Genomic DNA, 25,381 nt, shown 5'->3' with positions numbered 1-25,381 from the left:
CTTTCTACTATTAAAGCCTTACTCTTGCAAAGATTTCAATTCCTTTATTGAGGAACACATTGTTCTTCAGTGGGAGCTTTGACTAAGCGCGGCATTGAGGATACAGTCCCATTTTTTAAGGATGAAAGAACAGTTTCTGCCACAGATATTCAGGTTTCAAAATACCTTCCTCTGTGGCAGAATGAAGCACTGTCTGGGATGCGTATGAGTGATCTAGCCTGGCTCTGAGCTCTCAGGTATATCGTTTTCAATGTAGTCACCATTGCACCTATTGAGATCTGAGATATATTCCTGTGGGAGATACAGCAGTGTTGAGCAAAGGTTGTCCGTGTTTTGCTGACCAGAAGGAAATTATTTATTTCCACATGTTGAGGTGGACCTGGATAACAAAGCAGCAGAGAAAGCAGTGTGAAACTAACCTGGTTTTACATGGCCTACTAGACATGATGAGGACGTTAATGTGTTACCTTTATAAACAATACAGTTTAATTTCAGAGCAATGATTGCGGCTTAAATCCACATTTACTTCTTCATCCTTTTTATTTCCATTTCTCTATTGTGCTGTGAAACTGTCTATGGATATGGCTAATAACCCAGCTAAATAACCCTCTCATGAATGGGTTTCATTTATTTATTTATTACTCTGGGATTACTATCAACCAGCTGCAACTTCTCAAAATGACTGTGGGAAAATTTTCCTTGATAATCATTAACGCTTTGAAAGACAAATTCGAACATTTGGCAAGTGAGAAAGCTCTTTCCCTTCAACATGAAAATTAAACATGAAAACTTGAACTTACATTAGTTGTCAAACAAAAATTCACATCGTTGTTTTTTATTCATTTTAGAATATCCAGATAAAATGTCTAAGTAGACATTAACTTGAAAAGCTTGAAAAAAAAAGTTGTGAGTTTTCAGGTAACATCTTCACACAAGATAAGATAAAGATAAAAAAAAAAGCTTTTTAAGGATTTTAGCATAAGGACTTTGTCTAATTCAATGATCTTTACTGTTCATACTTGAGAGACTACAGCTTAGAGGAAATAGTATGAAGATGCTTTTACAGATAGACTGATTGATAGGGCTTCCCATCTGCTTAAAAATAAGGCTGTGCTTAAGTGACTCACTGAATTGAGAGTTAGTGATACTCCTTGAGATACATTTCATTTTTCATGGGAGTGATCACTCCTGCCCGCATCTGTAGCACTGTCAAAGCAGCTGTTTATGTTATTGCTACCCAGTGTGACAATTAGACACAGCAGCATTAAATTAGAACTTGGTTTGGTTCCCGTTGAAGGGAGAAGGAGTTTTGACATTGACTTTGTAGGCAGCAGACTTGAGCTATATATCTAAGCCATTTTCAGAATAAGTCATGCTGCTCAGTGTCAAAGAAATAGAGTTTCTGGGATCATCTTTCAATCTGTGGCTCAGTCTTCATGTCCTTACAAAGGTAAAATTTACATTTAGTGTACTGGAAATCTGTCTGTAAAGTGTCGAGGCTGCCCACACAGTTACCTTTCTGAATGGGGCAAACAGGCCAAAAGCTTTTTTAGGCTTTGTAACTAAAAGCTGAGTAGGAAAAATCTGTAGTAACTATGACTGGTTCAAAAGCAATTGCTTCCAAGAACAAAAGGGACAAATGAACAATTTCATTCCAATTTTTCAATTGCTCTTCTCCCTCTGGAGTGTGAACCATAATTAGAGCCCTTATACAAAATCGCATTTGTCAGCCTGGCTGCTAAATTCCCCTTAAAGCTTTATCCACAAAGAGCACTCTGTTATCACTCCCACTAGAGCCTACAGTTCTCATTTTCACTTTCAGGGACAGACAAGCAATTACTTTATCTGTATTGAAAATCTCATCTAAATGTAACTCCAGTGAAGCTAGGTAAAGTCACATCTACACACAAGCAGTTTCCAAATTTCATGACCAGCTAGCAAAGACCTGTCATATAGCAGGAGCTATATGAAAAGCTGTTACCAGAAGACCATGAAGGCATGTCCTGAAGCCGACATTCGTCCCACAAACAGGGTCAACATTGTAGGGAATGCTCCATAAGCTGTGAATACCGTTGTCTGTACCTGTCTGCCAAGAAAATATCTCTCCTAATGAGTGGGAGAAAAATTTCCATTCTAAGGGCAGAAGAGACCCCCGAGGGACCAGGGACCAGCCATCTCTAGAGAAGGTGAATCACAAGCCTGGCTTCTAGTGCCATAAGTTCTGATGGAGCCCTGGCACCAGAAGGTCTCTCTTCCCCAACCCTTCTCTGAGTGGTTTGAAGGTGTGACATCCTCTCATAATTGATGAGGGGAAGATGCCATTGACAGACATAGCTCTTGCCAAATCCCACTCAGCCCTGACAGATAGTTCTTGACAGCATTAAAGAAATTCAGAGAGTTAAGTTCCATCTTTCTCAAACGCATATTGTCCCTGAAACCTACTGGCACCTCACAGATACGTCTCTCCCTTTGGAGATGAATGGTGCTTCAAAGATACTGCTCCATATGCCCCTGCAGATCTGCAAGCAAGCCTGGGCAGACACCCACCAGAAAGGGTGTTCATGTCTGGTAGGCATGGATGCACTAGGGGCCTCTGAACATGAAAAGAGGAAAAGAAAAGTTTATTATTACAAATTATGAATAAATATTGATGTAGTTGTATACCATTAGGATATGTGGCTGTTGAGGCTCCTTAGTAATAAAGATGGGAAGTCATACACTTAAGCAAGTGCAGAGGTTCCTCAGGAGGTGATGAAGCTGTGTCCCTTTCTTGCCTGAGTTTCAGTGCACTCCCAGCAGCCTCGAGTTCATACAGAAGCGGTGATTCTGTGCTTTCGCCTTCGTGTTGGCAACCCTCTTCTGCCAGCACAGATCCAAAGTCTCTCTCAGGTATTTCCTTCACCTGAAAAAAGAACACTTAAACATGAGATGGAGGACACCAGGTTCACAGAGCCCCTTTCAGTCTGTTGTGCCTACGCCACTGTGCTGTTAGCAATGCAGGATTTGTCCTTCATCCAGTGGTAGCGTAACATGTGTAAACCCTGCAGGGAGAAGTCCTCAGGATATCCCAGCTACCTGCTGGTGTCTCAGCACCCAACGAATGGACTGGGTTTGGTCCTCCCAGCGCTTGAGCTTCTGCTTGGCTGCGCTGTCCCCAGGTTTCCCCGGAGATGATGCCCTCCATCGCTACGTTCCTCCCCGACACTGCAGGTATCCCGCAGGCTGGGAGACAGAGCGCTCTTCCAGGATAGCAGGGGAGTCCCTGGAGTCACGGCACTAAGCTGGACCCCGGGTCTTGCATTTCAGCTAAGCCTCTACTGCGCAAAGGGAGCTGGACTCCTCTAGAGCCTACATCCCAAAGGTACGGATGTGCCTACAGCAGGCGATGAGGCTTCAGACAGGCAGGACTCCTGGCACCGCTTTGGGCATTGTTTCCTATTGACTGGTCTAGACAGCATCATGGTTGGCGTGCAAGCTGTTAGTGCTCCTCATCAGCTGTGCCTCACGCCGCCTGTTTCTGGAGCCTGAGCCCACAGCTCATGCGGGACCGCTCCGATGAGCTGTACGTCAAAACTGTGTGTGACACAGTGGCTGGCAGCGTCTAGCATAGGCCGTCTGGATCTTCCCTCTTTAGTGTATGGGAACATATTTTCCCATCTACTTGCAAAATCAGCCTGGGCCCATGCTAAACAGATATTCTAAATATAGAGTCAAATAAATCTGTGTAAATCATTTATAATTCCGGGCAGAGTTTTATCATCATTTTGCAAAAATTGTTTTGGTTGGTTGATAGAATTTTCTTGTTAAAATCCAAGCCATTCTGAAAATCATTTCTGCACTGGAAACACATTTTTCACATTTGAAAGTAACTACAATCATTTGCGCTGCCAAGGGCTTTGAAATATGGAAATGAGAGGTTTATTTAGTGTGTGGATCAAGCTTATAAACAGCTTAAGTCCTCATTCCTTCTAACATCTTAACAGCTGTGCAGTTTCTTACAAAATATGTTTTATCGTTTCAAGAAATGCTGTTAACCTCGCAGTTTTAAAACTGAATGAACAAGGCCTCTTGGACAAATTGAAAAACAAATGGTGGTACGACAAAGGAGAATGTGGCAGCGGGGGAGGTGACTCCAAGGTTAGCCTCAATGTCACCAAAAGCGGGTAAACAGTATGTAAAGTAATTGGTGCATCTGCTGGGGTTTTACCTGCGACAAAACAGCTTCACCAGTAGCACAGCACTGCTGGTACCTGCACTTGGAATCTAGGTGTATGCAATTACTGTCAAAGCAAAAATATTTGCATTTCTTTAAGCGCCCCAAGGGGAACTCGAAAACAGTCTCTGCTGTGAGATCTATCACCCGTTTTTAGAAACCTGCATCTTTTGAAATCGTGATGAGCCTTGCTCTTGTGAACAAGCAGTTTGGAACCTTCAGGAGCCAATACCAGCTCTATATTGTAGTAGCCAAAATCATTTTTCAGTGACAGTAAAGGAAAAGGGTCCAAATCAGCGGGACTGCCTCATAGCAGTAATCTAATGCATGGTCCAGGCTCAGGGATCCGCTATTGACACAAACAATACTGGCACAAATTACAATTTTCACACGAGTATTCAAAACAGGAGAGCAAATTTCCACTAAAATATCTTCACACTGACATTTTATCATATCTTACCAGCAAACTGAAATCCATGGTGGTTCCCTAGGCAGAATTTATCAGAATTTATAAGGCAGGAATTTTAGGCTGAATTTTAGGGTGAGGTGACGACAGCTTCTTATTCTTCTTGCATTTCCATGTCTTCCACGTGGACAGAGCCACTACTTCCTCACCTCCTCACAGCTTCCTTTTGGGAAACTGCCTTGTGCTGAAAAGAAGCGAAGATGTGGACATGGAAGATGTGGAGGTGGGGGAGGAAGAAGGTCTTTTAAAAAACAAGCTTCCATGCCAGGCAGCATGTAGTAATGTTTGTTTATGTGCTTGTGTGTGAACAATATATAAGAGAACGCGGCACAGGTAACTGTGCAGGCACAGAGCTAGTCAGATATAGATGATTAAATTTGATTGATTTGTCATAACGCAGTTTATGTAGCTTTCTTTACAGTTGCCTACATATATTTTTTCTTACTATTTTCTCTCCTTCTTTAGTCCCCCTGCTTTTTCATGCTGTGTCCTGGCCTCAGGGACCATCCCTTGGGCTGTTCTGCACTCACCCAGAACTGGTGTCCTAATCCTCTTCGCTTTACCTTCGATCCTGCTGCTCTACCTGTTTTTCCCCCACCGCTCTGCTCGCCAGCAGTCACAGTTGCAAAAATGGTCTCTATTTGCTCTTCCAAAGTGCTCAGGCGTATTAGACCTGATAGCACTTGTCTGCAAGTGGAGCAGACACCAACTTCTTGTGAGAGAGTTTACAAGTGAACCATAAATCTCCCACGTTGCTACTATTCCATGCTCCACCCAAGCCTGAACTTGTCCATTACTGCGGGAGGGGTGCTCATCTATTTTTTAAAATGTCACAGGCAGGGAGTCACATCATTAAAATACCTCCATTTTCTTAAAACACACTCATCACGAACCTGCTGTGGTTGAAAGGTGAGATAAAAGCTAGATAGCTAACTAAGGATGCTTTTAACTTACTTTCCCTGATTACCAGCCACTGGCGCTCTGGGTCACAAAGCAGGACAAGGGGAGCAGCTCGCGGTAGAGGGACGGGCAGGGCCTCACCAGGGAAACATCTGGAAGTGCTGAAGGAGCAAGTTTGGTGTGATGGCAAGTGGCAGAAAAAGGAGGGCGGGGAATAGAAAAGAAAGGCACGGAGTGCGGTCCATGGAGAAACGGGGGATTTGTGAGTGCAGGGGGGAGGACGGAACAGATTGCCAATGAAAAGGAAAAGTAGGTGACATGGGCAGTTCAGGATGCAGCAGAAAATACGGTGGGCAAGGCAGCGTTAGCAAAGGATGGGGAACATGATGGAACGCAGCCTGTGGTCCCAGGACGATGTAGAGCCTGCCAGGAGCGTTCGGAAACAGCCCTCGGGCCTGTTTCTTGCCTCACCTTTTCCCAGGCACAGCAGAGTGAGTAGGCAGTACCTGCACCCCTGGGAAGCCCCAGGTCTGTCGTGTGCCCGCACTGCCCACATTCAGTAGGACCAGGCACGTCATGGAGATGAGCGGGTGTTACCATATTTCTCCAATTCTGCATTGCAGCAGCACCTGGTCTTGTTTCTTGAACTACAGCTACTCTGACTCCCCAAAGTGTTAGTTAGACATTTATCATCTACAAAATCCATTTCATTGTTCAGGAACAGTCTTGTAGGATCTGATCAATTAACGTCAATAAGACATTCTACTGAATTAATGGACCTCTAAATGTTTTAATTTTATATGCTAGCAAATCATCATTAGTGGAATAATCAGGACACTATGCACTGTTGTTGCAAATCTGACTCCTACCAACAAGTGCTGAACTAAGCTCTTAAGCATCTCTAGCTAATAATTTATGTTGTATGAATTTAAAAAGAACAAAGCCTGAGCTTTGTTAGCAGCTCCAGTCCAAATTACAGGGCTTCCTCTGTCGTGAACGAGAATAAGAACATCCTCTTCTCCTGAAAGAAATACAGCACCTGAGACTTGACTGATAATGGTGCTGTTACTGTTTGAGATTCACTAGTCAGAATATGAGAGTCTAGACCCAGAATAACTTGTCATGATAGTACAGAGAACTATAGAAATCGGGGAGTTTCATGAGAGCTCAGCAGTTCTCCAAAGGTTTGTGTTGCTCTGTGAAACAAGATTTCTCCTACCTCCATTCTGTGCTCTTGAAAGGTCACCTTTAGCCTCCCCTTTAATTGTTCCTTTTAAGGAACAATCTTCCAAAATTCAGAAAGATGGTTCAGAGAGTTGCTCTCTGTGAACCACCTGTGCTTTGATGGCCTCAGTAAATAAGTCACGCCTGAAGATAAAACTGAGGTCCCCAAGTCATTTGAGTGCTTTTGAAAGCATTTTAACCGTGTGGCGTCATCATTTCATGTGATGCATGGGAAGGTGTTTAAACACAGTATCTGCCACTCTGCTCCGTTGTTTGTACAAAAGTCTGAGTGGAAGGAAGCTGTGCTGATGGAGCTCTCCTCCTGTCTCTGCTGGCAGCCCTCAGGAGAACGCAGTGGCCCTTGTTTTTCATTCAGCAGATGAGACTGACCTTACACTTAATTAATGGCTCAGCCGTGAGTGGGTAATGAAAATGCTCCTAAAGCATACTCATGATTGCATTTCTAAAATCCCTGTCTACCAAAATTCTGTACTGGTTTCAGAATCACTCAGTATTGTAATTTAAGTGCTGTAACTGCCCATTTGTTGTCCTGAACACAACTAACTCAGAATGTCGTTAATGCCATTTTAAGGCACTGTGGTTTCGCTGATGTTGCTGGCACAAGGTCCAGCCTGAGGCTCTTAAAAACCAGCCCTTCCAACAGCAAGTGATTGATGACAGGATAGGAGGAAATGAGTAAGAAGCCGAGAGCGGAGGTAGAAGGGCTGAGAACATGATGAAAAGGTAGGAAACCAGTATCCCTGCACCCAGGTCAGGCTGTGCCACCGCTGACTTCAGCACGTAGGGGAAGAATAAGGTCTCCCGTGCTGTCACGCAGCAGTTTTGCACTGTGTCTACAGGGGACACGTTCTTCTCCATATATAAAGGGTAATTTTAGTTATTATTTTTCATATATTGTCCTTACATGCATTTAAGGCAGATGGATCCTGTTTATACATAGCAAGGGAGATTTTCAGCAGCTGTACATTGGAAAAACTACACTGATTTTCTGCCAGTTTACTGTAGTTGGAGATTTAGCCCAACATTAGTAATTCAGGAACCACCAAACAACTTGAAAAAAAACTATAGTAATTTTCCATTTAAATATTGAGTATACAAGACTGAACTTGATGGGAAATTTAATTCTAAATGCTGGATTTATCCTCTGTCTATGCTATGACTGAAGTATATTGCTCTTGCTCATGTACAGCAGACCATACTGATTTTTATTTTCTGCGCCCTTTAATATCACCTATTCACCAACCAATTGTGTAAGCAGTGTAGAAACAAGTTGTAGTCTCCGAGTTCATGACTGACACGGTCAAAATTATGCTTATTTGGAGAGGAGATTTTCAAAGAAAGGAAAGCTGTGTAGATAAGCCACTCATCCTGAAAGCCAAGGTGACCTGGGATTCACCTCCCATAGGAGCTGTTGCAAATCTCCTACTAAAATGAAAAAGAAAAACAAACAAAACAAAGCCTAAAATGCGTGAAAATTCATGCCACGTGCCCTCACTTGCTGTGATTGCAAACAGGTATATGTTGCTATTCTGAAAAGCGTAAGCAAAAATGTTCCTTTTCCACTCTGCACCCCCTCCGTCTGGGCTTCTCGTATTGGACTGTGTATTTTTCCCATCACAGCTGGCTGATATATAGTGGGACAAAAATCCTGTTCTGAAAGCGTAAAATGTTTTTAAATTTAGCTCAAAGTCCCTCTCCCTCGTCACAGCTAGGGCTGTCTGAGGGAAAATGTAACGGACAGTAGCGGAGAGGAGAAACAAGGGCCTGGTCTCCGACACACCACTGGCTGTATTTCAGTGGAAAGTGGGAATTGCCTCATCTATGCTGGCCATTGCCAATGCATTCAGTTATGTATTGAAGACAGCATGGCAATTTTGAGCATGAAATTGATTGCTTTTCCCAAAGGAAAACCTGAGAGCTTCCTCGCAGAGACGATGCAGAAAGGATGACATTAAAGGAGCTACAGCTGCAAAGAAGAAAAAATCCCTGCCTGTATCAGGCTTTATATACTTAGTTAGTGCTGATAAAACAAGCAAAGGAGTGGAAGAAATCTGTTGTCTGACTTGTCCCAGCTTGCTGCTGGTCTTGATAATTCATATAGAGTCCTGATTATCACTTCAATCAGTTTAATCTGCAACAGCTCCACAGGCTTCTTATTTTGCATGTGACAGCTGTACCTGGATGTCCCTTATCTTTGCCATAACCAGCCCCGTTACACTGCTGGGATTTAGGAGCACTGAAATGTGGCTCAGTGTCAGCGCATGACATGTTACAGATGATGGCTATCCAAATAATGTTAATTATTTCGCACTTGTACTGGAAGCAAATAGAGGATCGTATTGACAGGGAACTTGCCAGTATCCCAAACTGCTACCCACTCATTTCGCAGCTGTGGGACTCTCATATTCCACTATCAACCTGCACAACCTGCTGCCAGGAAGCCTGAAGACAAAATGTAAGTTTGAATACTGAAAACGATCAAGAAATAGGCGTTTTCTGTTCTAGAAGCAGAGTATTCCATATGAATTAAATGTGTGGGATTTAGAAAGTCGATGAAGCTTTCCCTTTACTTAAAGGGATCGCTCGAGAGTACCAGGGAATCCTCTCACCCAACTGTAGCTGTCAAAAATTGTCATTTCTCTGAGGCACTGAGACTTCCTCAGTAGTAAACAGAGACATGTGTCTCGACAGCGCGCTTCATCCTTTGTTAAAACTGGTACCTAAGCCCATCTTTTGGAGAGATCTGTCTTTTTCTTTTAACCGCAGGGAAACCTAGACAGGCAGCCAAGCTTGGGGCTTAACTTTGGGGTGGAAAAACTGAGGTGAGGTGAATCCCCCCCCACTTTATGTATATATATATACACACACAAAGCGTAATCAGAATGTATGGGAAGACAGGATCCCTAAAGCTAAGAGGAGCATACATGGTTCAGGAGATTTTACATGTATATTTAATATATAAACAAAAATGTGCACAAATATATTCATACATAAGCATTTTGGGATTTTCAGTTAAACCAGTTACAGAGTGTAACTACAACCCCCTTTTCTCTTTCATATTAACTGTTTTAGTAGGTTCAGTTAAACTTACTAAATGCTTGCACGGGCTTATTTATTTATTTATTTATTAAGCCTTGAATTAATGAGTTAACATTTTAGGAATGTATGGATTATGTTGTATTAAGAGAGATTAATTTTCCCATAGGAGTCTGCTGGCACACGCAGGATCAGATTTTATCTCGTATGACATCACCAGAAGGCCATCTATCACATGCCATTTCTGTCTATCTACCTCCTTCTCTGATATATATTGTATTTTCATGCACACCTGCACATAAATAGATATCTGTATGCCTACCACATTAAAAATCGGGCAGTCAATGATTCAAAGTGGAAAGTACAGAAAGTAAGTCTCTTAATCATTTCATAGGTTTTTAGAAAATAAACTGGCACAACTGCATGAAGGGAGGCATTACCATAATACTCTGAGCTTATTCACTGAGTTTAAGTAACTTCAGTGTAAACCCATAGTGGTTCGTGACTTTGAGGCATCAGATTAGGTTTCATCTGAATATTAAACTCTGTTGGGTCACCCACAGCAAATACCACAAGTAAGAGAAGATATTCTGAGGAGTAATTTATCATCAGCCTGGGACCCCTGAAAGACCTATTTGAATAAGCGGCATTTAAGGGAAAACTTTGAATTCGAACATAATGTTGAAGCGGGAAATTAGAATGAAAGATTGACTGTCACGTTCTTCTCAGCTGAGGATAAGGGCATCACAGCTCTCCCCCTGAGTTCTCTGCATGCAGATCTCCTGGCGCCTGCGGCGCTCCGCACCGAGGGCGGGTACCGGTCTGTGCCGAGGGGTTATGGGCAGCAAACTGCACGGAGCAGCTCCTTTCTCTTGCCAGCATAATTTTGAGGGCAGTAAATGAAATAGCTGTAGCCATGTTATCAGTTTGTACACATACAAACCGAAAATGGATTGAAAGCAAGGAACACAAATGAATACGTTTCGTAAGTCATATATTCAGTTGTATTATATATGTCTCTGAAGGGTATGTTGTTAATATGTCTAAGCCAATAGTTTTGGGTTCACAGTAATTGCATACTATTTATTTACAAATTTTCCCCAGCAGTATGTGCCTGTTACCTAAAGCGATGGAGCAGGTCCCGGTCGTATGTCTGTCTCTAAACCTGGGCCAACAGTACATGACATAGCACCCACTGTGGCCTCTGCTCTGTCACTTTGCAATGCGATTCTATGTAGTTTTACTTGAATAACATAAAATAACATATATAATGTTATTTATGTTATTTTCCACGTGAAGAACTCCTGTAAACCTTGCCGTTTTGAAACTCAGTGAGGCAGGCGTCTTAGACAAGCTGAAAAACAAATGGTGGTACGATAAAGGTGAATGTGGACCCAAGGACTCTGGAAGTAAGGTCAGTCGCTGCAGTTCGGGACCTACTATTGTGTTCACAAAGCAGTAAAGGAAGTAATAAGCAAAATGACTTAGAAATAAAATAAGCAGCTGTAGACACAGAGCGAATCGGCTTTGCCCTATCTTGATGGGGGTCACAGTTTAATTTAAAGAAGCACTATTGCTTTTTAAAGTCTTCAGTGATATGTCGCCAAACATTGTCCTACATATTCAGGGCACGTGTTGAAGACTTACATGGCATTTTTATGGGTTTGGGGAAGGCAGGTTGGGTTAATTGTCTCCTTGCTGCCTAGGGGAGGGTGGACTTCCCCCTTGACTACTTAGGAAATGTCCCTTCACGCCTTCTCCTTTCGGAGCTGGCCTCCCTCAGCAGTTTTCGGAAAAGGAGAAATGCTAGCGGGAAGGATGGCCTTTCATCGCTGCCCAGGGTGGCTGTGCCTGGCTCCCTTTGGGAAGGTCCCTGGCTCCTTGAGGAGCCAAAGAAGACCTAACTTGAGCTTTGAAGTGAAAGGCTTTGATAATTAGTAGCTTTCTACAGCTTCCAGTGTTTACCGTAGTCTATTCCCAAACAGTAATCCTGACAGCTCCGGGGAGTGGAGCCTTCTTAATTTTTCTCTATTTGGGGACAAACACAAAAGCGGGTATTTTCTGATGGCCGGGAAGCACCACAGTCAGTGCCAGCCCTGTATTCGGGGAGTCTGAAATGTCTTCGCAGTGCCTGTCCCCGCGCCAGGCTGTGCTGTCCAGAGCTAGAAGGAAAGCGTGACAGGAAGCCACTGCTTGCGGCCTGTCTGCCCTGAGAGTTGCCCTGCTGGGGAGCGGATAAAATTAACCTGGGAAACAAACTTCCAACACATTTTGCTTTTTCTGGCAAGTGCTTTGGAGAAAGGAGTGAACAGCGGTTAAGAGGGTGGCGGGGTACCTGTAAATGACAGCTGAGAAAGCCCCAGCCCACCACAGGCCTTCCTCAGTCCTGCCTCCTCCTCGTTTGCAAGCACCATGTTAGCAATTGCCATCAGAGGAACACAGACATCTCCAAGATATTCAGAGTCCTCTTAGCCGGCTAAAAAGACACAGGCAAAGCAGAACCCTGCTATAAGCCCCAAAGACGTCTTTACGTCCATGACAATTGTTACTGTGCTAATCTACTGACTACACAATAAATAGTGCCTCTTTAAATTAAACATTCAAATGTTTTGCATTCTTCATAAGTTAAAATTTCATAGAGATTACAATCAGAAGTTAAGTACTGTCCTTACTTTAGGTAAAGATTATGTAGTCTGCATAAGAATAAAGTTTTATAAGTATCTTAAGGCGCACAATGTAGTATGTGGAAGTCGATCCTGAGAGAGTTCCTTGAGAACTGTGCTAAAAATGCACGTGGATTTCAAATAACAAAATACAATTCATAACTAAGCAATGAAGTATAGAGAAATATAGACTAGTTATTTACTACAGTATGTCCAAGAAGGAGATAGTTTATAAAATGATGTATACTTAATATTTTGCTAAAGAAAGTTATCATTATTGTCTACGTTATAAAGAATGTGTAAGATTTCAGAAACTGCTATTTAAAATTGTGCTGTTACTGAGCCTTAGTAGTCCATGGGCATGTTCCAGAACTGTTTCTATAATAAAATAAAAACAAAATACAATAATTGGTAAGAGGCAAATATATCATGATGTGTATGGTACAGTGTGCACTTTCAAAGGAAGTGTTTGGTCAAAGAAATAACTTAAGCCTAACATGTTATTTTCACCTGTTATTTAAGTATCAGAAACTCAGTCTGGATCTTTTAAATTAACAGCAATGCCTACCAGAAGTACAATTACTTTTTTCGTAAAGATCAAGCAGAGTCTTGTCTGATGTAAATGGATTTCAGGACAGCAAAGCTTTTAAAGAGCTTTACGTAAATGCAGTTTTGTATCAGGGCTGAAGTGTCCCCTAAAGAGAGCTAGACATGTCGTGGTTTCATTCTCCACTGCATGGAAGTAGTGCTTTGCAGTAAGCAAGCAACGACATCCTGATATGTTGGCAATATACTTATAATGTTTTTTATGCCGACCAGGAAAATTAGGTGCTTAAAATATATTTTATAGATCCAGATAGGTCAAGTTTTGTGAGAAGCATGTAAACAACTGTCATTTAATTACAGCTAAGCATTGTTATTTATTTCTATTTCCAATGTTTTAACGCGTAGCTTGTGCTCCCGGGGGTCTGGTTTCCGGGGTTAACTGTGTCGCTTCTGTTTCCCCAGGACAAGACGAGTGCCTTGAGTCTCAGCAACGTTGCTGGAGTCTTCTACATTCTGGTTGGAGGCTTGGGCTTGGCAATGCTGGTGGCTTTGATAGAGTTCTGTTACAAGTCCAGGGCAGAGGCGAAACGAATGAAGGTGGCAAAGAGTGCACAGACTTTTAACCCAACTTCCTCGCAGAATACCCAGAATTTAGCAACTTATAGAGAAGGTTACAACGTATATGGAACCGAAAGTATTAAAATTTAGGGGTAGGACTTAGGGCCTACTACAGTGAGTGGGTGATGCATCTTGTAACGCAGTGTTGTGACATGTCTGTCTAGTGGTGCTTGCTTCTGAACAGAGCTTTATATTTTAAAAAATCTTCAGTGCAAAGTGGTTCAGTTTTTTTGGCTGCAGATGTACAGTATACTATTATATGTTGCTAATAGACATCTGCATTGCAAGGAATTTTTAACATCAAAAATATATTTTTAACAACTCAATGTTGTCGAACCAGTTGAGAGATGACAACTATTTGAAATCGTAAAATATATATTCAGAGGGCCAGTGTTTAATTACTTGATTGGCCAGTCTATTTTCCTAAAGGTTTGCACTCTATTAGTGACAAATTGCTGTAAGCCTTTATTATTCGATGTTGGCCCTAACTGGGCCTTCATTATCATCTAGATTTAGGATAGGCAATGTCACTGAACCATAGTTAACCTAACGGAAGACAAGGCACTGTTACAAGAAGTCTAAATGTTGTTTTACCTTCTCTCCCTCCTCCCCACCCTATTCCTTCTCCCTCCCTTTGATACATGTTTTATGCTAATTGTGTGGCATTTTTTTCACAATATCCTGCTTCAGGTCAACCTTTGCCCACGATAATAACCACAAAAAGTCACTAACCCGTGAATCGACCCTGATTATCGTCCTCAGCTTTCAGTAACATACCCCCTTACCTAGGTCAGGACTAGTGTATTTTAGATGTTCGCGCAGTGATGTTGGAGACTGAACCGCTGATGCTGCTGAGCTGCATCCTGCGCGGTTCCCCTGAGTAGGCGTGCAGGGATGGTTTACTAATGCACTCCTTCTCATGCGTGCAGTGAGTATCTTGCCAACTAATCATTAGTCAAATCAACTCTCTGACCTTTGGAAATGGCACGTAGCGGCAAATTGAGCTTCTAAATATAACTTTTACATAGCTCCCAAGCTATACTGGCTGCGTTACAAGCGAAGGTGCAGCTAGGACCCTGCCCTTTCGTGCTACCTAGAGCTCCCTTGCCATTGCAAATAGCAAGCCACACGTCTCCTCTGTTAACAAAAAGCTTGAGCTACATTGTCCTGAAATCACTGAGCCATCCCTATAGTGGAAGTAACAAACACAAATTTAGGGAAAGTAGATGAAGAATAGAATTTTTGTGTTGCCACCTAGACAAATTTTTAAAGGAAACAACTGGAGATAAAATTATTATTTTTTATTTATTATTTATATAGCGCTGGAGTACACGGCGCTGTACAATAGGTGAAGTGTGCCAAACACATAACAGGTCCCTGTCCCGTGGAGCTTACAGTCTAAAGGCACAGCCGGTACAATACCGAACCATACAGTACAGAGCAAACACAGAGTGAGCAGAGAATGATGTTTGAGCATGCTAGCTGGAGCGCTGCGAGGAATAGGTGGGTTCTCGGGGGGCGAGGGAGGGGGCTTGGTGTACGCTGGCTGGGAAACTGTCCCAAACATACTGTCGCTGTGTAGTTTTCTTTTGTTCCCTGTTGTACAAGAAGTCACGAGCCTGGGTATATTTTAATTATAACAGAGCTACCTAATTTTCCCACGTAAAAAAAAAAAAAAAAAGTCTTAGCTGTGCCCTTTGTTCACTAGTGAAATTGTGGGGCATCGTAGGTGTCAGGGGGAACTCCAAGAGTACAGGCCAGTATTCATAACTGTGAACTGGGAATCAGGAATTCCGGATGCTAATATTAATCTCCCAAGTTCACTGCCTACTGTCAGTAAAAAGGAGTTTAAAAAGAAATAATCCTGTACCAGTAATTGTACAAAATGCAAATGAAGAGATCTTTTTCCTTTGAATTCTTTGTTGATGTGCCCACAAATGAGAGTGTCCCCAGGCTGGTATAAAAGTAAGAGTCCCAGAAAACATATTACTTATCAAATTTACAGGGTGCAATGCATCCAAAACATGGTCTTAAAGAAAGCAAACAAAACCCCAAAGCTTTCATTCAAATACTGACCTGACCCAAACTGGCTTAGCATGCTAAGTATGGCACGACTTGACAGTCCCCTGAGTTCCCACCCAGCTCTGTGATTCCAGTGCAACAAACACTGTGATTATACCTCTAGAATTTAGGTTTGCCTTACTGCTTTCTTGAAATAAAAATTAGGGCTAACTGAGTTTTATTTTTTCAGGGATGATCTTAAGTACCTTTCTCTAAAGTCTGGATTCTTGTGGGACTTGTCACAACACAGAGATGAATTCTTGTAGGAAAAAATATATAAAAAATGCCCATGCTGCATTTTATTTTATTGAAAATTCATGTTTGGGTCAGTCAAACCTTCTGATAATCTCTTAAAAGCGTTTTAAGGTGCAGACATTTAAAAATTCACAAAAAAAATAAAAAGAAATAACTAGGATTTTGAGCACATCTTTATAGACTTCAGAAATTCTCCATTCTACTTAATTGCCGTAATATTTACCTGAGAAATTTCAGCATATGAACTTCTTATAAAAACGCTTATGCTTATATGTGGGAGACTGCCGAGGTCCAGTCGTCCTCTCCTGGCAATACTTGGCCACGCAGGCAGTGAGGGGTTGCCCGTGTGCCGTGCTCTGTACAGGGTGACGAAGCCGTCTGTTCATACATGTGCTAGTCATAAACCCCTGTTAGCTGGCAGCAGTACAGAGCCCTCAACACTGGTTGCACATATTTCTGCAGAAGTATGTCTGTCTTATGCATTTCAAAACCTTGAAACCTTTGATATGTCGATTTATCCAAGGAGTAAAGGGATCGTATTGAGACTAAAACTTGCTAATATGGAAAGATGCTTGGTGATTCTAACCCGCATGAGTAACCGACACGCTGACTTTTTAAGCTAACATCAAATAGTTTTAATAGCATATGTTTTAAACTAATATAAAATAGCTTAAATAACCCACTTGACAATTAATATTCATTACCATGTTGTTCCTTTCAGTTTAATCCAGTCAAAAGTGAGTTGCCTCAGGGCAATTCACCTGTCCGTGAGGCAGCAGAAAATGAAAATGTAGGACTAGTCTGCATGTGTGGACTAGTCTGTGTTATAAAAAACTAGTCTGTATGATAAAGGACTAGTCTGTATGTGTGGGATAAAGACATTCAGAAGGGATGGCAGGCTGTTGCATCTGCTGAAGGCAGGGAAGGAAGTTTGCTTTAAGGAGGAAACAGTCCCTTCCTCTTCCCCTGGGCAGCAGGTTTCCATTTTTGTGTATATCAGTAGTAAGCCCTCAGTACGCCAGCTGAGCTGATGCCCTGAGAACAGTGCGAAGCATGACAGCCTTCTCTCCCGCTGCTCCAGGGAAAAGCCCTCCTGAGTTCCTCACCCCAAACCCAGAGGCTTTTGAAGAGGTTGTCCTCATATCCAGCCAGCCACCACCACCGCCTCTCCATGGCCTTCTCGATGGGCCATGAAGCTCACAAACCAGCTTCCAGTTCAGCTGCCTTCTCTTGCTCTCCCGTCCCATGCTGTTGTTTATAATTAACGAAATTAATTAGAAAACTACAAAAAGCAATGAGAATATTATGAAATTAATTACCAGAAAAGGGTGAAGTGCTACAAGGATGGCTCAGTAAATGTGTAATGCGCTTATTTTGACTAAGATAGAAAGGTAGAAAGATAGAAAGAAGTCATTAAAAGTTCATCTTAAGTATTTATGCCAATGACACTCCTATGTGACCCAGGTACTAGAGGAGCCTGAACAAGGAAAGAACCCACACAGGCTAGGATATTTGTATTACATAGACTGAGAATATCAGTTTCCTAAATTCCCATTTCCCAATAGGAACAGCACCATCAGTGTTTTCACATGATTAATTCCATACCTACTTTAATCAAAACTAACGACAAATTTGAAAACGCATTGTCACTATTAACTGCATACACTTACCGCACAGAGACTTTCACAATTTGAGTTAACAGTCACAGTAAATACCAAGACTTTTCCCTCTCATCCCAGCCTCTCCTCAAACTGTTTCAGCAGCCAGGCCGTAAATCTGAATTTATAACAGCACAGTTAAGCAGAGTATTACCCATAGCGTAGTTTAAATATAACACAGAAGCTTACCTGGTTACTTGGCTTTATGGCACCTTCCCGAGTACAAGTTTGACCTGCTCCTCCTGGCTTTGTTAACTGTCTGGGTTGTTTCTGTGGTGTGTTGCTGAGCTGTCGTTAACCTCTCCTGTGAGGAGAGAGGAGTTGGTTTATTGCAGCTTTTTCTGTTGTTCTGTGGAAGGCTGCTGAGAAATTGTCTGTTATTTGATTATTATTTTTTTTTGGTGGATCCCTTTTTACTGTCTTTCTGTCCTGAGTGTGTTGTCAATGGCCAGAAAGCTATATACTGAAAGCTATACAGACTGAGCTACAAAGGCACAGTTACACATAACTCATATATCCCATATAAACCTGAGTTCTCTCTCAGATTTCCCAGTGGCAAACCCTCAATGGCCATGAACAGACAGGTGATCAAAGCAATGGAGAGGTGCTGGTACATAATGATGACTTTCTGGAAACAGCACATCTGGAGTAAGCTGTACCTTTTCCACCCAAGTTTGCATTCTAATCTGGTTTGGACTTTCACCCCTTCCCAAAACTAAAGCACCTGTGTTTTTTCTTGCCATTGACCAAAACGTGTTCTGTGCATTTCTGCAGGCAGTTACCAGTCCTTGACAGCCATTTGCAATGGGACTGTGGACATGCACTATGTGGAGCTGCACCACATTGCATTGTGTCTGCGCTTTGCAAATGCATAGATTTTTATTTGCTGCTGGGGAGTAGTTGAGGTTTTTGGTACTGTATGGGCCCAGGTCCCCACTCCCTCATCACCTCTGCCTCCCTTTTTATAGCTAGCTCCTGAATTAGGTCAAGATATGTTTGGTGACAGTCCCTGTCGCAAAGTACTGTGGCAGCAGGGAAATTTTTCAAAAGGTGACTTCGGACATTGCAGTTGATTATCAAAGCCAAGGCTTTTCGGCGCAAGGGGAATGCCATAACGCCCTCTGTAAGCTGAGGCCCTTTCCTGAATTTGGCTGCTTGTGAGGGCCGAGGGTTTTAGGGTAATTGATTTGGAAAGTTGCTTTTATATCCAAGCTCCGGCTGTGCCACAACAGCAGCTGTACTTTCAAGAACTCTTTTTTGAAAGAGGTGCTGATAGCAATGCAACATTAGACTGGTGCATTTTCATAGAAGTGCACCCAGCAGCAGTGGAAACATTTGGGAGTTTTAAGGAATGTCCTTCATCCCTATACATGCACACTCATATATAAAATTAACTTCAGCATATCAAACCCTAGCTCAGGATTTCACTGCTACCTCAGAAGGAGAAACCGGGCTCAGAGGGACAAAGTTCTAAGTGCAGAGATCAGTAATAAGGCAAATAAAATGATTTTATGATGTTTGTCATCCCTTTGCTCCTATGTGAATGCACCCTCCTGTCTCTCCAATTGGTATTTCAGATTGCATCCATGCACACCCCTTACATGAGTTAGTTATACAGGCTATAGCTTCTGCTGGTAGAAATCAGATTTCCCCAATAATTGATATCTTAACATGGTATATTTCAAATGGGTTTCAACGTAGCGTAGCTTGGGCGCCTGTTGTTCCACGTGTCCTTGCTGCATTGGTTGACCTTAGACGCTTCCTTAATTTTAGTCATCTGGAAATCATTTAGTCAGCTAGGCATCTTGGCTTTTTCTATCAACACATGAGAGAGCTCTTTTAGCTGTTACTGATTTTTGGATGACTAAACTTAGGCAGCAGAACTACAAATCGGGCAGGGAGGGCAGGGAGGGGTGGTAACAAATCCAAATATTTTGCTTGAGTCAATTAGTCCCTAAACAAGATACTTTGTTCTGATTTACCCGAAAGTAAAGATTTTGAGGTAACAAAAGTTTAAACCTTCTTGTTGAAAATTTAGACCTAATGTAGAAAACTGTAGGAAATTGTATTTTCTCTCAATAAACTTGTTTCCTTTGAAAGTTCCCACCTTCTCTAATTGTAGGAAAATAGATATATGAAAAGACAGTTGAGGACAGTTTTCAGTTTTACTGATACTAAATATGTGCATTGTGAAAAGAAGTAATAATTACTTTAGATTTGATCCATGGAATTATCACTAAGATAGCTGATACAGCTACTGCAATTTATAAACAATTTCCAGTAGTTAAATTTTGTCTTGACATTCGTAGTTGAAGGTCTCAGCCTATAAACACTCGTGCATGACTTTATTCACTGATGCTAACGCTTTCAGGATCATAGAAGGTCTTGATTCTCATTTCACTGTTTATAAATGTAGTTTGAAGCAGTTTAGACTGAGGTATTACCTCTTCTGTTAATTTCTTGGTCAAATTTGGATTTTATATTTAAATCAATAATGATTTATTGTAATGAAATTTACCTTCGGAATTGCTACTCTTTTTCCCCTAGTACACTTAAATGCTATGTATTATATTTATGATGATTACTATTATTATATTTAATGTTAACATGAAAAAATGCAGATGTCTAAAATTTAATATTTTGGTGTTTGCTGTGTCCTGGTTTGTTGAAGGACAGAAACATCGTTAACACTTTCCTCTTGTCTCCTTTTTTTCCAACCTAGCTTACCTTTTCTGAAGCCATAAGAAACAAAGCCAGATTATCCATCACAGGGAGTGTGGGAGAAAACGGACGCGTATTGACTCCCGACTGCCCAAAGGCCGTGCATACTGGAACTGCAATTAGACAAAGTTCAGGATTGGCTGTAATTGCATCGGACCTACCATAAAAACCAAAAAAATAATTGAGTGCCTTAATCAAACTGTGTTGGTGACTGATGGGAACACAGCACAGACTGTAACGACATAGGAGTGTCATTGATGAACTAATAATTTGGCTGAGAAAGGGAAGTACGTCCAAATGCGCCAGACATCATCAGCAACAATGTGTGCATGAGCTCAGCTCGGAAACCCAAACTCAGATTTTATATCAGGAAAATTCATAATTTAGTTTTCTTGGGGGGAGGGGGCCGGGAAGGGTGTATTAACAGCAACAAATTTCACTTGAGTGGACTTAAAACTAATAAGACTTGCCAATTTAGCGCATTAAACTGTGAAGAACATGCTCAGAAAGGACAACATTTTGGTCTTTGTCTTGACAAAGAGAGAAAAATAGCTATAGAAGTCAATGAACATGCTAACCTGTGTCTCCAGAACATCAATATATACAATGGAAGAATACTCAGCTGTTCAGCTGTAGAAATGAATCACTAAACTGTGATAAGAAAATAATAAATATGTAAATCCTGTGAAAAAATAAAGAAATTATTTACATTTTCTTTGAAAAAAGAGGAATATTGAAACATGCTTGCTTTTTAACTGATGTAAATTCGGTAGAGGACAACACAATTCTTTTTTCTAACCATCTTAGGGAACAATTCATTGCAATAATTGATATAAAATGTCATCACTGTAATAAAATTCAGAGACTTTTTTTTTATAAAAGTTGTTGGTCATCCTCTTGTTTGCTGTTACCTTCATTCTGTTCCATCATTCCATGTTCCACAGATTTGCATCTGTCTAATACAAGAAACAAAATGATAAAATGTTTAGAGTACGTCATCAGTCTGCAGTGTAGAATCAAAAGAGACTACGGGTCACTCATGTTACAGATATTATTTATAATCTTGTTCTGTGTAAGAAACTGTGGTTTTTGTACCCACCAAAAAGAATAAAACAACAAACGTTCTTATAATATCGACAGAGCTTGAGTTGTTTTCTGATCATTAGGGATGTCACTTGCAAAATAAAATAAGGTGGTTTGTTTCTTACCGCAGGATGAAGGACTTTATCGGAGACAGTCTGACTCCCTGCACATTTGTGAAGTGCTTTTAAGCCCTTAGAGAGGAGGGACTTGAAGCTTTCAAAGTATTGTCATGATTATTCACCAGGTATTTTAGTACTAGGCAGTAAAACCCTTTCTGCGAGGTTAGGGAACCATTTAGTGATAGGATTTGTTCTCTGGATGGCTCAAGAGATGAGATACCAGGGAGCAGGAAAGCAAGAATGACCTTCTTTCAGACTGATGCGATAGATACAGTGTGCTGGTACCCAGCAACGTAGGTTTTCATCACCCAGCCTTTCAGTGCACGCCAGGGAAAGGCTAGGAGGCACCGTTTGAATGAAAGCCAAATGTCGAGAAGAGCAATGCATATCTGTGGGTGCAAAGTTGTTGAAAGACATTTCTTCTGCGATGGTCATTCTCCTTGAGTACACTAGACACTGCAATGGTCTCCAAATCCAAAGCATTGCCAGCAGCGTAACAGCTCCGTGCCAGAGCCCGGATGGCAAATCAGATCAAACTTGGATTAATCATAGCTTCTAATGCCCCTGTGATTTTGCCAGGTCCATGAGGGGTCATGGTCAGATGACTTAAATCTCACCAAAGCCTCCGTGGCTGGTGCTTCTCTCAGCATCCAGGGCTCCAGACCCTCACGAAGATGAGTGTGGGCACAGGGTGGAGCCTAATGCTGCCAAACAATGACCAACCCTCAACAACCGCAGCAAAGAACAAACAAAAAGCTCTACTGAAACAATACTCATCCTATGTGATACGGACATCTATGAAGTAGCAAAGCAGGTGTTACCTTCTGTTGAGGTAATGACAATATAGAATTTCTTACTTCATATGTACTAGGAACCCTCTGTAGTTACTGGAGGGAAATAATCAAGGAGACTGAATGACTTCATCTTAAAGTAGGCATTAAAACATCAAACCACTGAATCACAGCAGCAAGAGTCTGTATCTTGCCACTGACTATAATCTAGGCTGAGGGCGACCAGGTCTTATACAGACCTTGGCAGTGCAGGCAAAGGTGAAAATATGACGATGCTTCCCCTCAGGCACAATGACTACAGGGTGTGCAGGGGCCTTAGAGAAAAAGATGCATAACACTGCAGTGAATCGCTGTGACTAAACTTACTTTATATCCTTGTTTTACTGTCGTCTTTAGCTCATTCACGAGTCACCGTGAACTGCTTGTGTTTCTGTGGCTGGAATGGGGAGTGGTCTGTTTTTTCTTCTGTTTGAGTAAAGCTGTGAGCTCCCTTTCACACTTCTTTTTACAGCTGAATTTAAAAAGCAAGTTCTGTTTTGTTGGTGGTTTTATTTTGTTTTGGGGTTTTTTTGGTTTGTTTGTTTGTTTGTTTGTTTTTAAGAAGACAACAACCAACCAACCAATCAAAAATATCTGTTGATTTTTCATAAAGTAACAGGTTGGGAGACTGAGTGTGAAGGATGTTGTCTATTTTGTTCTGCTGTGTATGTCTGTTTTTCCAGGAGCTCGTCTTCATCCTTTCCTCTTTCAGGACTGTGAGCAGTGGCAGTGCTGTCCTGGGGTATTTTACCATCTTCTAGTATTACTCCTCCTATATGTCTATATGTTCCCCTGTCTCTTAAATGCATTACATTTATTTTTCTCCTTCAGTAAACAGCCCATCACTGCAGTTAGGGATGTCATTCCATGGAGCCCATTCTCAGGTGCCTAAGTTGGGTTTCCACTTGGCAAAAAGACCGCCAAGTCCTTTGAGATGTCTTGGCCAATGTCAGGGAGTACAGAGGATACCCACCAAGAGGATTCACAATGGAGCAGCATAAGCAATGCAGCCACCGAGGAGCACAGCCATGGAGCAGCATGACCCAGCAAGGGCATGCGGCCAGCAGTCATGAGGAGAAATCATCACATCCTCTCACCACTTCCAAGCCTTGTCCTTGGCAAGGGAACACTTTGCTCAAAGAAATCTAGGTCAGCTGAGGTGAAGAGGAGACTGTGACTTTGCCCAATATTTGTCATAAAATACCACAGATACAAAATTTCTTAAAAAAAAGAAAACTACATGCGAAAATGCGACAGCAAAGAGAGTTGACTAGAATTCAGGTGGTTGAGGAAGCAATCTCAGGGTATCAGTCTGCTCTCTCCACAGCAGCTTATTCTGTTGTCTTATTCCAAGGGGGTAACTGTTGCACAACTGCTATGACCATCTTCACATATCTCTTATCTGCTCCTCAGATGCTTTTTCTTTTGCTTGTCCCCCTGAAACACCCATTTCTCACTCCTCTCTGCATCTTCCCCCATCCTTTTGAAGATCCATGCCAGAAGTCACCCTCCTCCCTTGTGCAGGAAATATGACCCAAAGGAGGAGGACCCTTCTTCAGGTCAGGTTCAGGAATGCCATGGTCTCCAGTCCTACACAGGGTCTGAGGCTTCGTCATTAGATCAGGGATGCTCCAAGGAGCTGAGAAGCAACAGTGCAGCTCCTGGCAGTTGCTGGGCTGTATCCCACCCTCCCACCACAGAGGTCCCAGCTCTCCTCCATCGCCTTGCCTTGCTCTCTCTTCAACTGCTTGAATCTGACAGCTTCGTGGCAATCACTGGCTCAAAGGGAGAAAAAATAAACAAAGGAGGCTATTGATTAAAGGGGACTATTACTGTTGAAGCATTAACTCAAATATGGTCCACATTTTTCCAATATTTTGCCCTCAAAAGCAATACAGGCAACAGAACCTGACCCATTTTCCTTCATAGAGGATTTGGTGCCACTTGGGATGCCCCAGGCCACAATGCTTGGCCTCCAACTACAGGTCCAGAAAGCGTCCTGTCAACCTTGAGTCCTGTCTGCTATTTCCAAAGGTATCTCAATCACCATGGAGAATCAGAAGGAGGACAGGTTAGCCATATGTCAGCAAGTGAATTGAGTCTAATCAAAAGAATTATTCTGATCAACAGTAGGCTCATTTCTGCTGCATAAACTGAGGGATTTAGGGTCACTTGAGATGCCTTTAAGTATCCAACCTGGCCTCCTAGTGCAAGTCCAGAAAAGCATGAGTGTCCTGTAGATCATGGGTCAGATTTAAGAGCCCCATGCAGTTGTCTTAGATGGCCTAACACATCTCGAATGGTACCAGGTACCTTTGGGAGAGTAACGGAATTGTGTGCTATAGTCTGTTTGGCTGAGGTGTTTCCAAGCCTCCATTGACTAGATCGCCATGGAGTATGAAAAGACCTTATACACATACTTTTCCTATAGATATCTACATTTAGCTATCTTGATCTTGAGCTGAATGCCATATGTATTTACCTGCCTCCAAAATAATTCCAGTTTTGATGTAATCAAGTGCAACTATTAACATTAATACTTAGAACAATATTAGACTTGTCTGCAAAATAAGTGTCCTCTGAGCTGATGTGACTCATACTGTAGGACAAACCTGCTTTGATGTTCACTGTTATATTAGTCGGTTTTTATTCTACACATTCAAACCTCCCACACTCGTGATGTATTCTATTAAACACCTATTAAATTCAAAATCAGTACAGACTTGCTGGGTTGCGTGAGGACTTCAGATGCAAAATAAGTTTTACACAACCACTTATTACTGCTGAATTTCACCTAAAGACTATCCTGGGAGCTGAATGCACACCTTCTGAGTCGAATTTGCCTCAGTGCAACTGAGAACAGAGCCCGGGGAAAGGACAATAGCTTTATACAACTGGTTGTAATCATTGTGTGTGGTGAAGGAAAAGAGTGGCTCCTGTTCACCTCTGTTCCTTAGTAATCCTGTA

The 25,381-nt window shown here is 41.9% G+C and overlaps 1 protein-coding gene across 2 annotated transcripts in view; it reads left to right on the top strand.

The window, feature by feature from the left end:
- The window catches only part of GRIA4 (glutamate ionotropic receptor AMPA type subunit 4), a gene marked incomplete at both ends in the record, with an annotated part of 232,294 nt that extends 211,746 nt beyond the window's left edge, over window positions 1–20,548 (top strand). The window contains 3 exons of one of the 2 annotated variants that reach the window (XM_082483508.1): window positions 11,160–11,274; window positions 13,532–13,666; window positions 20,384–20,548. In XM_082483508.1, coding sequence (XP_082339634.1) covers window positions 11,160–11,274; window positions 13,532–13,666; window positions 20,384–20,548 — 415 coding nt within the window. Of the gene's footprint in view, window positions 1–4,022; window positions 4,138–11,159; window positions 11,275–13,531; window positions 13,667–20,383 lie in introns of both variants that reach the window. The other variant, XM_082483509.1, reaches the window with a different exon arrangement.
- Window positions 20,549–25,381: the final 4,833 nt, after the last annotated feature.

Source organism: Vanellus vanellus, assembly GCF_965231255.1.
Source record: "Vanellus vanellus genome assembly, chromosome: 1".
Lineage (NCBI taxonomy): Eukaryota > Metazoa > Chordata > Aves > Charadriiformes > Charadriidae > Vanellus > Vanellus vanellus.
This window is presented reverse-complemented; position numbering and strand designations above follow the sequence as displayed.